General features: G+C 17.7%; 1 protein-coding gene across 1 annotated transcript; it reads left to right on the forward strand.

Moving 5' to 3' along the window:
* The first annotated feature begins 813 nt into the window (after positions 1–813).
* On the forward strand, positions 814–14,029 carry LOC122714492 (RNA transcription, translation and transport factor protein). The gene is made up of 4 exons (XM_043935859.1): positions 814–973; positions 2,372–2,593; positions 5,454–5,555; positions 13,606–14,029. Exons 1-4 carry the CDS (start codon positions 904–906, stop codon positions 13,968–13,970), a joined length of 759 nt encoding a protein of 252 aa, XP_043791794.1. The 5' UTR covers positions 814–903; the 3' UTR covers positions 13,971–14,029.
* Positions 14,030–14,942: the final 913 nt, after the last annotated feature.

Here is a 14,942-nt window from a genome sequence, read left to right on the forward strand (position 1 = left end):
TGAAAAATATAGATTTTTATACTTTATTTATAATTTGTAAACTGTTTTATTTATATTTTATTTATTTTAATTTGGTAATAAAATTAAGTTTTAATTTCACTATTAATGCTATAATTATTTTCTATAATATATACAATAAACTAATATATATATATATACATATATAATATATTATATATATTATATTATATTATATATATATATATATAATCTCAACTGTAATTATATAAATTATACAAATTATTAATATAATTATAATTATATAAATTGTATTTCGTAAATAAAATTATTTTAAAAATAAGAATTTTTATCACTATTTTGATATCACGTAGGTAATTTTATCTTAGCTTCAAAGCAATTTGAACTCATGTTTATAAATATATAAGTATTTATATGTTTATAAATATGACATTTGCAACTATAACATTTTATGTATATGCTGAAATTATATATATTTCTCTTAAGTTTTATAATAATATAAGATAATTATATGGGACAATAAGTATAATGTATATAGATATGTAAATTGATATTAGAATTTCAAATTAATTTACTATTAAAATCAATATATTATTTTGATTAATATTATATATAGAAGTTTTAACGTATTTATTTTCGTAATGTAATTATTCGAAATTGATGCGCAGTTTTATAAAATGTTAAAATTAATATATATACATGCTTTATATAATATTATATGAAATAGATATCAATATTTTAATAACCAATAATAAGTTGTAACATCTGTCACGTGATTTAGTCCATTTATTTTGGATAACTTAACCGCTTAACATAAGCAAGCATATAATCATTGACTTGCTTTTAGTGTCAATATCATTAGTGTTTTTCAAATTGAGAGGCTATTTTGAAAATTTTGTATTTTTAATTTAATATTTATTTAAAATGTCCAATATGTTTAAAAGAAGACTTCAAGCATTGGGATATCTAGAATGGGATAAAGTTAACATAAATGGTTTGTATTTACATTTGACAAATTTTTTAAATTAATAAAAATTAATAAAACATATTGAAATAACTATTTATAATTTTAAATTTTTTTAAATTTTCTAAAATAAAATAAATATTTATTGATAGATCTTAAAAAATATTCAGTTTTTTTGAATATTTTCATTCTTTAATAGTTTTACATTAAATTATTGATTTAATTGTTGTATAGGTACACTTTTCTTTATAGGTTATAACGAGCGGTATAATTAAATCATTAAATCTATTATTTTTTATATTTAAGTTAAAGATTTAAAATTGCAAAATAATTTGAATAACATATTTATATAAAAATTTGATAATTATTTATCAACTTATAGAAAGATAATTTTTGTCATTAAATCATTATATATCAAAAATCAAATTATGAAATATAATCATTTGTTTTTTTATATATTTTTTTAAAAATAGAAAATAATATTTTATAAGAAATTTTTAATTCAATAATTTGTATATATAAATATAATACATGTAGAATGTTTTTTTTTAATTAGATAATATTTTATGAAGATATTAAAAAAATTTTAATATAAAATTATTGTAAATATTTTTACAGATACAATATATGGATAAATTATTTTTTTTGTAGCTTAATTTTTTATTTATAATTCATAGCAACAATTGTTGAGGAAAATCCAATCTGTCATATATAGTCATTTATTATAGTACAAAGTAATAATGTTAATATTAATTAAAAATATGCACGACTAGTAATTATTAAATAAAAACAAATAAATATTTTTGATTTTTTAAAAATTTATAATCAAGTTCTTTAAATGATAGAGATAACATATGATCTTTGAATTTTTTTAATGAATGAATAATATCATGAATAATGAATGAATGAATTTCATTCATTATAATGAATATTATATCATGAATAAAAAGATATTTGATTTCATTTAAAAAAATTAATTAGTCTTTAAAATTTACTTAATATGTAAAAATAAAAAATAACTTATATTATATAATATTATATAATATATAAAATTTTCTAACATTTACAATTACTCAAAACACTTATATTAATTGATAAAGAATCTCATTATTTTATAAAATTCAATTTATGAATAATATATATCTAAAATCTTATATAATTTATATTTTTTGCATAGATAGAAAAATAAAATATATTACATTTACATTTAAATTTATCAAAATTATATTTATCAATATTTATTTGTATTATAATGGAATGTTATATTTATAATAAAATTTCATTCATTATATTTAATATTAAATTTTTTACTTATTATCTAAGTAAATTTAAGACTATTTATGTTATTTAAAGTTTAAAATTATATATTTGTTACAATATTAAATTATATGTTTTTTATTATTGTTAAATAAAATTAAAATATTATAGATATACAGCATTTTCGAAAAGTTACACTTTGGTTAGAAGATCAAAAGATACGTCAGTATGATATACAAGATCGAAAAGAGTTGCGTGATATAAAAAATGAAAATTGGTCTAAAGCATTTGCTAAATACTGCAATGATGTTAAATGTCCAGTTTCAAATAATACTATGAATCAACTTGAATGGTTAATTGGATATGCAATCTGGTTGGAAGCAGAAAATAATAGTAAGTTAATAAATTAAGTTAATTTATGAATGAATATTATTAAAAATTGAATAAAATATTTAATATATATTAAATATTCAATATATGATTATTATATTTAAACTTTTACATAAAAGATTTTATAAAATTTTAGGTAATTGTAGATATAAAAAAAGGATAATTTTAAGTATAAAAGAAAAGGATATGTTTTGATTTCAATGATTTTGAAATATATTGTCAATATAGAACAATTTTTATTTATACATATAACTGCTGTTCAATTTTAATTTTGAGATATTCGCAAAAATATTTTTTAAGATTACATATTATATTTTTAATTTAATGTTTAATTTGGATTAGATTAGATTTAATAGAAATGTATGAAAATTTGAAAATCAGATCAAATTGATTGATCAGATCGATCAATGTTGAGTTGAAAATTTTTTTTGGAATCCAATCATTTTTATTTGTTTTTTTCATCATTTGAGAGAATTATCAAATATGTCCTCAAAAATTTTAAGAAGTCAAATCATTTCGAATTTTAAAATGCAGATTTAATTTGAATATAATTTTAAATATTTTTCATAAAATAATTTTTTTCTATTTCAAAATTAAAATAATAGTAGAATAAAAAAATATATGAAAATTATTTTTTCGATTAATTAATGAACGATTTTTGGTAATTATTACAAGCTCCAATGATCTTGATTTTGACATATTATCGAAATCATCATTTTGAGTAACTTTTCTTTACAATTTAATCATCAATTTTTTGCAATTTTTGAGATATTTTGATAAATATTTTAAAAACTATTTTAAAAATTGATGATTAAGTTATAAAAAAAAATTATTCAAGATGATGTCTTTAATAACATATCAATGACAAAATGATTAGAACTAGTTTTTTAAATTATGAATTATAAATTAATTTTTTTATATTTTTATTAATATTTTTAAAACAAACATAATAAAATTAGTATTGGAAAATGTAGAAAAATTAGCATTTTTACATATAAATTCGAAATCACACATCTATCACTTATTTTGTGTTTATATTATTATAATATTATTTTGTGTTTCATATTTCACCTTTATAATTTTATCATTTATCATTTATTACCTAAATTTTGAATTAGAAAATATATAAAATTATTGTTCTATTTAACAAAGCTAAAAAAGATTTCAAAATAAGATTTTAAAATTTTCAAAAATCTTGATATAATTTTGATATATTTGAGAATCCTAATATTCTCAAATTGTAAAATATTTTCCGAAATCTAATGCATCCCGATTTGTTTCGAGGATTATGTTTTCTATATTTTCGGGTTTTTGAGTTTTTGATTGTAGCACAATATTTGAGAAATATTTTATTTAAAATTATTAAAATTTTATTTAAATTTTTTTTCTATTTTGGATGTAAAAATGTATCATCAGCATATTGATACATTTTTCAAAATTATGAGTTATATATTACAAAATCATGAAATTTAATAAACATGATTAATAAATAAATTATATATTTATTATATATTATATTATTATAGCATATTTTAATAATGTATTAAAATTTTAATATATAATTAAATTTCTAATGTTTGAATTCTATATATATAAATAATTATCTTATCAAAAACGTAAACTAATCCAAATTCAATATTTTAATCTACAATATTGGAAAATTGCATAAATAAAATATTTTAATTTTCTAATAAACAATAAAAATGATTAAAATTTTCTAAAAATTAATTAAGAAGAAAATGGCTTATATATCGAATATTAAAATCATTGAAACTAATTTAATTTAAATTTTCTTATTATATAATTACTTTATATATTTTACTTTATATAATTAATTTATATAATTAATTAATTAGTAAGATATGCAATATTATAAATATTTTTATTAATATCTCATAAATTGAACGTATATATATGCGGTATATGACGCGCTTAACAAAAAGATAGAATTTATAGTTTTCTATTTTTTATACATTTCTTATTTTCTTTTATTTATATATAATAGGAGGCTGAAGGAGATATTTAAAATAATTTTCTTTCCTTTCTTTAAAATTTTAATAATATCATTTTCTAATACTTTTCTAATATTTTTATTTTTGATGCTATTATTACTTGTATTGGTTTTTTACATATTTCTGAATTACATTGATGTATTATTATTTGTATTGGTTTTTTACATATTTCTGAATTATACTGATGTATATTTTTGCTTTTATATAATCTATAAAAAAATAATTGAAAAAAAATTAACTATAATAATCCGGATGCATTATACAAGTTACATCTTTTGAGAATTGATTTATATTTCAAAGAGAATTTTGAATGCCTTCTAGAACTTAATCTAACTTAATCTAACTTAACCTAATCTATGAATAAAAAAAATAAAAAATGCATTTAAAATAAAAAGTTATTCTATTTCAATTATGAATGGAATTTATAAAATATAAAGTTATTCTATTTCAATTATGAATGGAATTTATTTTTTGAAATGTATCAAAAATGGACCAATTCATAATATATATAATATATTATAATATATATTTAATATATATTATTATAATATATATTTTTGAATCAGAATGATTTAGCAAATATACTTGTAAAATTATTAAATTATATAAGAATACTATTTCTAACATATTATTTATAATATATTTCAAAATTATAAGAATTTAATAAATTTCTTTCCAATATGTATAATTATTAATATAATCAAATTTAAACATGTTATTATATTCTATAATTAACAATTTAATATCATATATTGTTATTAGTAATTTTATATAAAATAAAAAGAAATACAAAATATAATAATAATATAATAATAATATTAATATATAATAATAATAATATTCTATTTCAGTTGAAGAATATTCACAAAATGTAAAAGAAATTAAATTGAAAATGAAACAGGAAGCAATGGTGCCTCATTTAAAATCCAAGAATCCACTTGACAATTTAAACTGTAAGTATAAGATAAATATATTTTTAAAATCTAATATTTTTTAAATTTTAAATATATTTATTTTTAAATAACGTTTTACATTTTAATTATTTCATTATTTTATATCTTTAATAATAATAAAAATGATAAAAATGTATAAATATTTTGAAATGTTTATTATGTCTTACTTTTTGCTTTTATTCCATATAATTTATTAATATTTTTCACATTAAAATTTATTAAAATATAATGCAATTATATTCTTTTAAATTTTCTATATTATTTTTTCATTTATACAAATTATTTTATATTTCTTATTATTATTTAAATAGATAAATCTTTCGTGCATTAAAAAATATTCATTAAAAAATAAATTTAATGATTTATATATAAAATATATAATCAAAATAAAAATAAAATCAAAATAGAATATTTATAATTAATAAACTATATATATATATATATATCGAACTATTCAAATATTTCGAAAAATATGATTAAAATGAAAAAATGTTTCAGATAAAAATTATATAAAAAGATACATTCTACAATATTAATAATTTTTCTATAGTACAATATATGTATAACGCGTACAGATCATATAAACATCATTTTTAAAACATAATTCATAATTTTAACAATAAATAAATAAAACCATAAAATTATAAAAATATAATTTTTATTGCAAAATACATAATTCATTACTTTTTAAAAAAAATAATTTTATATAATTATATTTTATACAATTTTATAATAATATTACAAGTTTATAATAATATTATGTAATAAAATGTAAGCTACATCAAGAAATCTTTAGTTTAGAAGATATAATTTGAAATTTGAAATAGAAAGATAAGGAGTATGTAATGTCTTATTATTCATCCTCTCTTGTTTTTTATATAAATTTTATATAAATTATATTTATATAATATATTTATATAAGTTTTATGAATTTCAAGTTATAATATTTTCTAAATTAAAAATTTTTTGATAATAAAATAGTTTAGTACTTTTAGAAAATAGAAAATATATCATTATAGAAAATAATATTGCACATATTGATAAATATAATCATATAGTTTCATTTGGTTCAAAAAATTGAAGTTGATCTTCATATTATCTATAGATAATATTTATAGAAAAATTTATAGGCAATTTATAGAAAAATTATTAATAATATGATATAATATATTTTTTTATATCGAACAATTTTTATTTGAACCATTTTTTTTATATAATTTATATTATATATAATATATATTGAATATATATTATATATAATTTATATTATATATAATATATATTGAATATATATTATATTCTGAAAATAGTGCAAAACTAATAGTGTAAAACTAAATAGTGCAAACTAGAGATTTCTAAAGTAATTTCAAAAAATATTTTTCTTTACAAAAATGATTGTTAAACAAAGTTACGAATTATTAACAAAAAGCACTGGCCAATTACATTAGTCGAATCGCAATTGTAGCTATGTGCTACATCGAACATAAACAAATGCAAACAACATATCTCAAAGAAAGTGTTGAATATAATAAATAATAATATTTTTTTATAGATAAAAAATTATATTACAAATAAATCGAATTATATTACAAATGATGAATAAATTAATTAATTACAATTATGATAAAATTATAACATAAAAAAATAAATTATATATTACAATCTATATTAAAAAACAATTCATCAAATAAATTAATCATTCAAGCAAAAATTTAACTTAATCTTTGAAATGTGCCACTGAATCATTGTCTGGAACATTCTTTCTTAACATTGACGCATCAATTAATTTTTAACAAATTTACACATAACATTAAATAAATTAAAAATAAAATATTATTGAAGAATAATACACACACTGTATCGAATTAACATATTTTTGTTCACTTGTACTATCATCAATATTGATCAGTTGATCATTTATAATTTAATAATTTCAAAAGAGAATTTTGAACTATCTCATTAAAAAATATTGGTGGATTTAAAGAAAATTAATTTTCTTATGATAAACATAGTTCTGCTGTTATACAAACTTCTGCACATCGAATAATATTTAAATATACTATAGCAATTCTATATTGATATTCAATACATGAACATTTCATGAATTTTCATTTTTATTTTCTCCATTAATATTGATGGATGATAATATATCTCTTCTTCATTCTTTAAAAAAATAAAAATCTAAAGAATTCATCAAATGTTCATGGGGACCACGCTTACAATATCGCTACAGCCACTTGTCTCGAGAGGCTTCATCTAATATTTAATAATATTACAATATTCAATAATATTTTATAATATTCAATAATATTTTTAACATGAGACTGATGCCTCATTGTTGAAAGATCGTATTCTTCCAGATCTCTAATGGAAATTTTTTCTAAAAGAACATTTTTTAGAAATATTTTATATATTGGACAATATAAGTTACCAAGAAGCATATGGTCCAATAAAATCGCAACAAATGTCAACTCATAAAGTGATTGATCAATGGAGTTGCTAAGCGTGGACGAAGCATAAATTGTTTTATGTTTGTTCGCTCTACAATTTGCATTGTGGTAATTGTAACATTCTTCTCGCGTAAAAAACTTCATTTATCCACAATACATATTTGCAGAATAAAAGATTCCGCTTCATTTTTTCTAATAGTTATTTCGAATATTGAAACTGTTAAATATAATCTTAAAAATATAAGTTTTGCACCTGCACATATTTGTTTTTTAAGATAATGTACTATCATCTGATTAACATTAAAACAAAATGAAGGCATTTATTATTAAATAAATATATATTTAATTAATAATTAATCATGTTATGTTATATTGAGAGTCATTTCAGAAGATGGTTAATATTACAATTTTCTATCATTGATAAAATATTATCAACAATCTGTAACAATCGCGCATCGCGATTGATTCATTCCTATGGACATTAAATTATCTATATCATACATAAGTAATCAATGCTCGAAATTCTTTATTATGTGAGTTCGATGTGACTTTTAATATTATCGGATCGCTGTCGCATTGAGCTAATATCCAAAATATGTTATAATATTTCATATTTGTCCGTATAGTAAATATGCATTACAAAACAAAGTTCACTGAATTTATAAAATTGAGAACTTTATTTAATCTAAATAATTTGAAAAATTTACAACTTCTTAACATTTTTTAAGAACGTTTGTATTCTTTAAACTTTTCTTCACGTTCGTCTCAACGGATCGCAATTTCATAATAAGATACATAATCTACATTATGGATTAGCGACTCTGATTATGCAATATTCTTTAAATTCCTAAAATTAGGTTGAGAATAATATTGCACAGAATCCATTATTCCCAAGAAAATTGATCGAATAATAAATTTCTTAGAAGATGATATTGATTATCGTTAAAATTGATATGACTTGAAAATATTATTTCAACTATATTCTTGCTACGCTGAAGAATTTTTAAGAAATATACAATCTTATAACTTTTCTTCCAAATGAGATCACGCAATGTGAATCCATATCTTTTGTCATAATATATTGTGAATCAAAAATTGATATATTTCGAAAAAAAATTATATATTTTTTAAAAATATTCAGTTGAAATGATATTTTAAGATAATTTTCTAATTATGCCAATCTTAACTTACAATATCATATATTCAATATATTCAAATAAATTTATTAGAAATAATCGATCAATTTTTTTGGATTCTATATACGATATTTCTTCTTAGACTGATGAAGAATTTTCCTTAAGTTGAAGATGTCGCACAACTAAAGTCGCTAATCTACAATCTTGTTGACTGCTTAATGTTTTATATAAGAAGATTCACGATATTCGAGATGAAAGGAGCATAAACATAAAGTTTATTTATTTTTGAACTATTTAGATTAAGTAAAACTCTTAAAAACTTTATAAATTCAGTAAATTTCATATGTGAATTTTCATTTACGGATATTTGAATATTTTAACATTAAAATTTTATAATAAATTAATTCTATTATTATATAGCATGAGTTTATATCACAATGCGAATAAATATGGAATATTTTAAAATGTGAATATTAGTCCAATACAATAAAAATGCAATAGTTACAGTTTAATGATATCAAAATTATATCGAAGTCACATTATAGTCCATAACAAAAAATTTCAAGTATGGCTATTCGTGCATATAACACTTCAACAGAGATAGGTCATCCATGCGATGTAGTGGTGGTCATTGAGTGTTGATTGAATATCAGTAGAAGAAAACGTTTTTAACATTTGCAACATCTGAGATAATTTCATTAGAAAATAGCGTGATTAATTATCAATTAATTTAAAAAATATTTGCTTAATAATAAATATTATTTTATTCTAGTATCGCATGATGATATATCCTCTCAAAGAAAAAGAACAAAGTTATAATAAAAAATGGAATTTTATTTATCATAAGAAAATTAATCTTCTTTACGACCATCAATATCTTTTAACGAGATAATTCAAAAATCTTCTGAAATTACTAAATGATCAACTGATCAATATTGATGATAGTACAATGAAGTGAACAATAAATATATTGATTTGACATACAATGTGTGTATTATTCTTCAATAATGTTTTATTTTTAATCTATTTAATATTATATGTAAATTTGTTAAAAATTAATTCATGCGTCAATGTTAAGGAAGGATGTTCCAGACAATGATTCAGTGACACATTTAAGATTAAGTTAAATTTTTATTTGAGCGATTGATTTATTTGATGAATTGTTTTTTAGATTATAATAGATTTTTTAGACTTTTTGTAGACTGTAATACATAATTTATTTTCTTATGTCACAATTTTATCATAATTGCAATTAATTAATTTATTCATCATTTGTAATATAATTTGATTTATTTATAATATAATTTTTTATCTATAAAAAAATATTTATTATACACTTCAAAATATGTTGTTTATATTTCTTTATGCTCGGTCGACAGGACATAGATAACGCTTACGATTAGACTAGACTATGCATGATTGGCTAATATTTTTTAATAACTCGTTAACAAAGCCATAAAATTTTTGCAAAAAAAATTATTATTAAAATTAGAATCGTAGAAATCTCCAGTTTACAAATGTTCTATTTTTGAAACATCTTATATAACAGTTAACCATGTAAACACAATTTGTTTTCTTAAAATAATCGATTTAAATATATAAATATGATTTATTCTGTATGTGCGTGTATATATATATATATATATATATATATATATATATATATACACATATATATGTATCTATGTATAGCTTAGTTGAATTTCACTAACAAAATAACTCGGTTATTTTGTTCATGATTCATCATTCTTTTTTCCATTCGAATTAAAAGGACCTTATTTATTTTTTTATTTTATTGTTCGTTATCTAGAATAAAAACTTGCTTGCGAGAATTTTATTGCTAGCTCTCGAATGTAATAAAATTTAATCGAATATTACATTTGAGAGCAAGCTAATAATATAATTTATATATTATATATACAGTACAGTATATTATATTATATAATATATAGTATATTATAATGTACAGGATATCCTATAATTAGTGATATAATCAGGTAAGAATGATTCTATGAAAAAATAAATCAAAAATATAAAATAAATATAAAATTTTTTAAATAAAATAGTATACGATATGTATTCCAACAAATGGTTAATTGAATGGTTAATTGGTGGTTAAATTGAAATTTTGAAAATGGAAAAAAAAAATTCTGAATATAAAATTTTAATTTCAGATTTTTATTAATTTTTGAGATATAAAAAATTTTTGGTACAATAATGAATTTTGGTTATACATATATACACGCTTTTAGTAATGTATAATCAGCATAATCAGCATAATCCCTTATGCAATCCCTTATTAATTTCCCTTATTAATGCAATCTCTTATCTATTAGTTCTACAAACAATTTTATCGCTTAAGTTTTTATTTTTGAGAAAATCAAAATTAAATATATTATGCCATCAAAATATTATAATTGTTAAATTTTAAAATTCAATTTTTTAACTAATTTATAAACAGAAAAGTTTTATTCTCGATTATACCATTAATTATCTGGGATATTGTATATACATCAATATAATATCTTATTTTCGATTTTTAAATTTTTTTCGCAGCATTTCCAGAATAATTCCAATTAATAAAAAAATAATTTATGCCAAATTTCAGTTCGATCAGATAATAGAAAATTGTGCATCTGGACTTTTCAATATTAAAATAATTAAGTATTCATTTTTTCAATTATATTTATTAATTCATTTTTTCGATTATATTTTAAATTATTGATTATATAAAAAGAAAAACGTGTTTTTCTAACATATTATCTGTGTATCACTGTATAAAAATTGATCTAGTGATAGAATGTATCTTTTATTCTATTACTCTTTCGTACAAATGAAAAAAATAAAAAGAGTTTGAAAAAAATTAAAAAACTTTTTACAATTTTGAAAATTGTAAAAGTATCTTTTGATTATTATTTTATGAATAGAGATTAAAAAATATATATTTTTTATTTTAAACTTAGAAGTCTATTTTTTTTTTAATTTCACAGATTTTATTTTAAAATTTGAAAATTATTCAATTTTTACTTTATTAAAAATATAAACTTATTTTCTCAAAGATCTTTTAAAATTAACTTTTAAATAGTTTTTCGAATATTAAAAATATTATATTATTAACATATCAAATTATTGAACGAAAATATGAAGCATCCAATTATAAATTGAATTAATAAGACATGTGAAATTTTTGAAAACGAGATTGAATAATTTAAAAATTTAGAACAAAAGAATTTTTTGTAAGATTTAATTATTTTTTTTTTAAATTGATTTTTTAATTTGATCTGAAAATACAAATTTTATTAAAAAGTTGGAATTAATAAATAAATTATGAATAATTAATGATATTGCAGAGAATAAATAAATTAATAAAAAAATATAATATAAATAACAAATATATAAGCAATTATTTATAAAAAATGGAAAACATAAACAAAAAAGGTGTAGAATAAATATCGAAAAGAATACTAAAGAATATTATATAAAAAAAAATAATAAATAAGTTTTTTAGAATATAAAGAAAATAATAAAATATAATTAATTTTACATATTTAAATTTACATATTTTATCTGAAACATTTTTTTATTAAATTATCAATAATTTAGAAAATAATAACAAAAAAATCTTGAGCATTTAATTAATTATTTTAATATTTAAAAATCCAGGAATATTTTTTTCTGTTACCTAATTAAATTCAAGCACAGATTTTGTTATTAATTGGAACTATTTTAGAAAGTTATATTAGAAACAGAAAAAAATTCGAAGTTAAAAATAAAAGTCATTCTAATATATATGTAAATACAGAATATTAATATATATTCGTTAAATATTTTTGGATTTTAGATTAAACAAACACAAAAGTGAATATACAAAAATGTCGATTAAGGCTTAATTATAAGTTCATATTAGATGATGAAAATAAAAAAAGACGAGAATAATGCAATGTACTTGAAACAGATTGTTTATTCTTTTTTCATCTTATTTCGTCTAAATTTTTACTTATACTTTATTAAATAACTATAAAAATAATATTTTTATGTATTTTTGTAATTTTTATGTTTGTTTTAGTTTTTATGAAATCTCCAAAGATATCGTTCGAATATATATAAATATATATAAATACATAATACATATGTATATATGTTTATATATATATATATATATATATATATATATATAAACATTAAAAATTAACATTAAAAAGAAAAATGAAACAAATTTTTTATGAATCTTTATATATTTAATAGAATATTATTATATATTAAATAGAATATTATATTGTTTCATTGCTTATTTTTCGATTTGCATTTATAAATTTATATATTTATATAATTATACTTTTTATATTTTAAAAAATTAAATTTTAAATTAATTTAAAAAATTATTAGTATTAATAATTATTTTTATAAATATTTGATTATTTTATTTTTTATTTTATCTTATCTTGATCATTGTATTGTCATTAGTTGACAGTAATGAGTTTAAAAATGGAATCTACTCTGTGGCAAAATTACTTCGAATTCCACGACATCCGAATCATCTGGTCACACTAAAAGCATGCAGTAAACTAGTACAAAGAAGATTAAATTCCGAATGCTTACGGAATCCAAATTCTAAAATCATTCGAGGCAAGCCATTTCCTGTGATGAATTGCGATCCTGGTTTTCAACTGAAGAAAACAGCAGTGGAAAATGCAGCTAAGATTCTTGCTCTTCTTTATATTCAAGATATTAGGAATCTTCAAACAAAGATTAATGAAGTGATCGTCCAAGTGCAGAATATTACAGCTAATCCAAAAACGGATACTAAGTTAGGAAAAGTTGGAAAATAAAGAAAAGAAATGATACGTAGATATTTTGTTATATGATATATATATATATATATATATATATATATTAGATGTAATAAAAATATTAAGTACTAGATAATTTTTTTATCTTGGAAAGTCTCGAAAACATAATATTATTTATTTATTTCAAAATCAAGCTTATTATAGCTTATCATTAAAATAATTATAAAAAAAATTTATTGTTTTCTTTAATTTTTTTTTCTACACAAAAAAATCATTAAAAAATCAAAATACTTAAATTATTTTATTTTATTATATCTTTACATCTCTTCATAATAAAGTGTTATTTAATTGATAGGAAATATTAAATAAAAATTAAATTAATATAACAAAAATGTAATTATAACAAAGAATATTAAATTTTGTTGTAGATATTACATGTTTATCATATTTTTTAAAATCTTCACTCAAATCTAAATTTAATTAAAAATCAATAACATAATTATTTTATGAAAATAATAAATATTGAAAATTATTTATCAAAAAAAATTTATCAATTTATCATTTTAATTTGAAAATTCTTTTTTACATTAAACAAAAATTTGATACTATTAAAATATTTACAATATTTCAAATATACATATATTATACTGTATATATGCTATTATTTATTATAATATTTCTTATATTATACACAAAAATTTTTTAAATTATATTGAAATAATATAATTTTTATTTTAATTCTACAAAATAATCATTGCAAAAATAGAGTTAAAAAAATATAAATTAAATATAATTAAGTATATTTTGTGTTTATATATGCTAAATGAATAAATAAATAAAAAGTAAAATTCAAATATTTTGATAATATTTATTATATAGAAAATTATTATAATACTCAAAATAATTCTTGAATGCTTATTTATAAAACTGATTAATAAAATTTTTCAATATTATACTTGTTGATATTATATAATTTATTAATATTTTTTTGTAAGATGAAAATACTCAAAA

Source organism: Apis laboriosa, unplaced genomic scaffold (genome assembly GCF_014066325.1).
Source record: "Apis laboriosa isolate Shangri-la unplaced genomic scaffold, ASM1406632v1 scaffold30_cov140, whole genome shotgun sequence".
Lineage (NCBI taxonomy): Eukaryota > Metazoa > Arthropoda > Insecta > Hymenoptera > Apidae > Apis > Apis laboriosa.

What these genes read in the sequence shown, in the direction of transcription:
- LOC122714492 (XM_043935859.1), top strand. Translation starts at nt 904, where the DNA reads ATGTCCAATATGTTTAAAAGAAGACTTCAAGCATTGGGATATCTAGAA. An exon ending in GTTGGAAGCAGAAAATAATA is followed by an intron (nt 2,594 to 5,453) that starts GTAAGTTAATAA and finishes ATTCTATTTCAG; the next exon opens with TTGAAGAATATTCACAAAAT. An exon ending in TCCACTTGACAATTTAAACT is followed by an intron (nt 5,556 to 13,605) that starts GTAAGTATAAGA and finishes TATTGTCATTAG; the next exon opens with TTGACAGTAATGAGTTTAAA.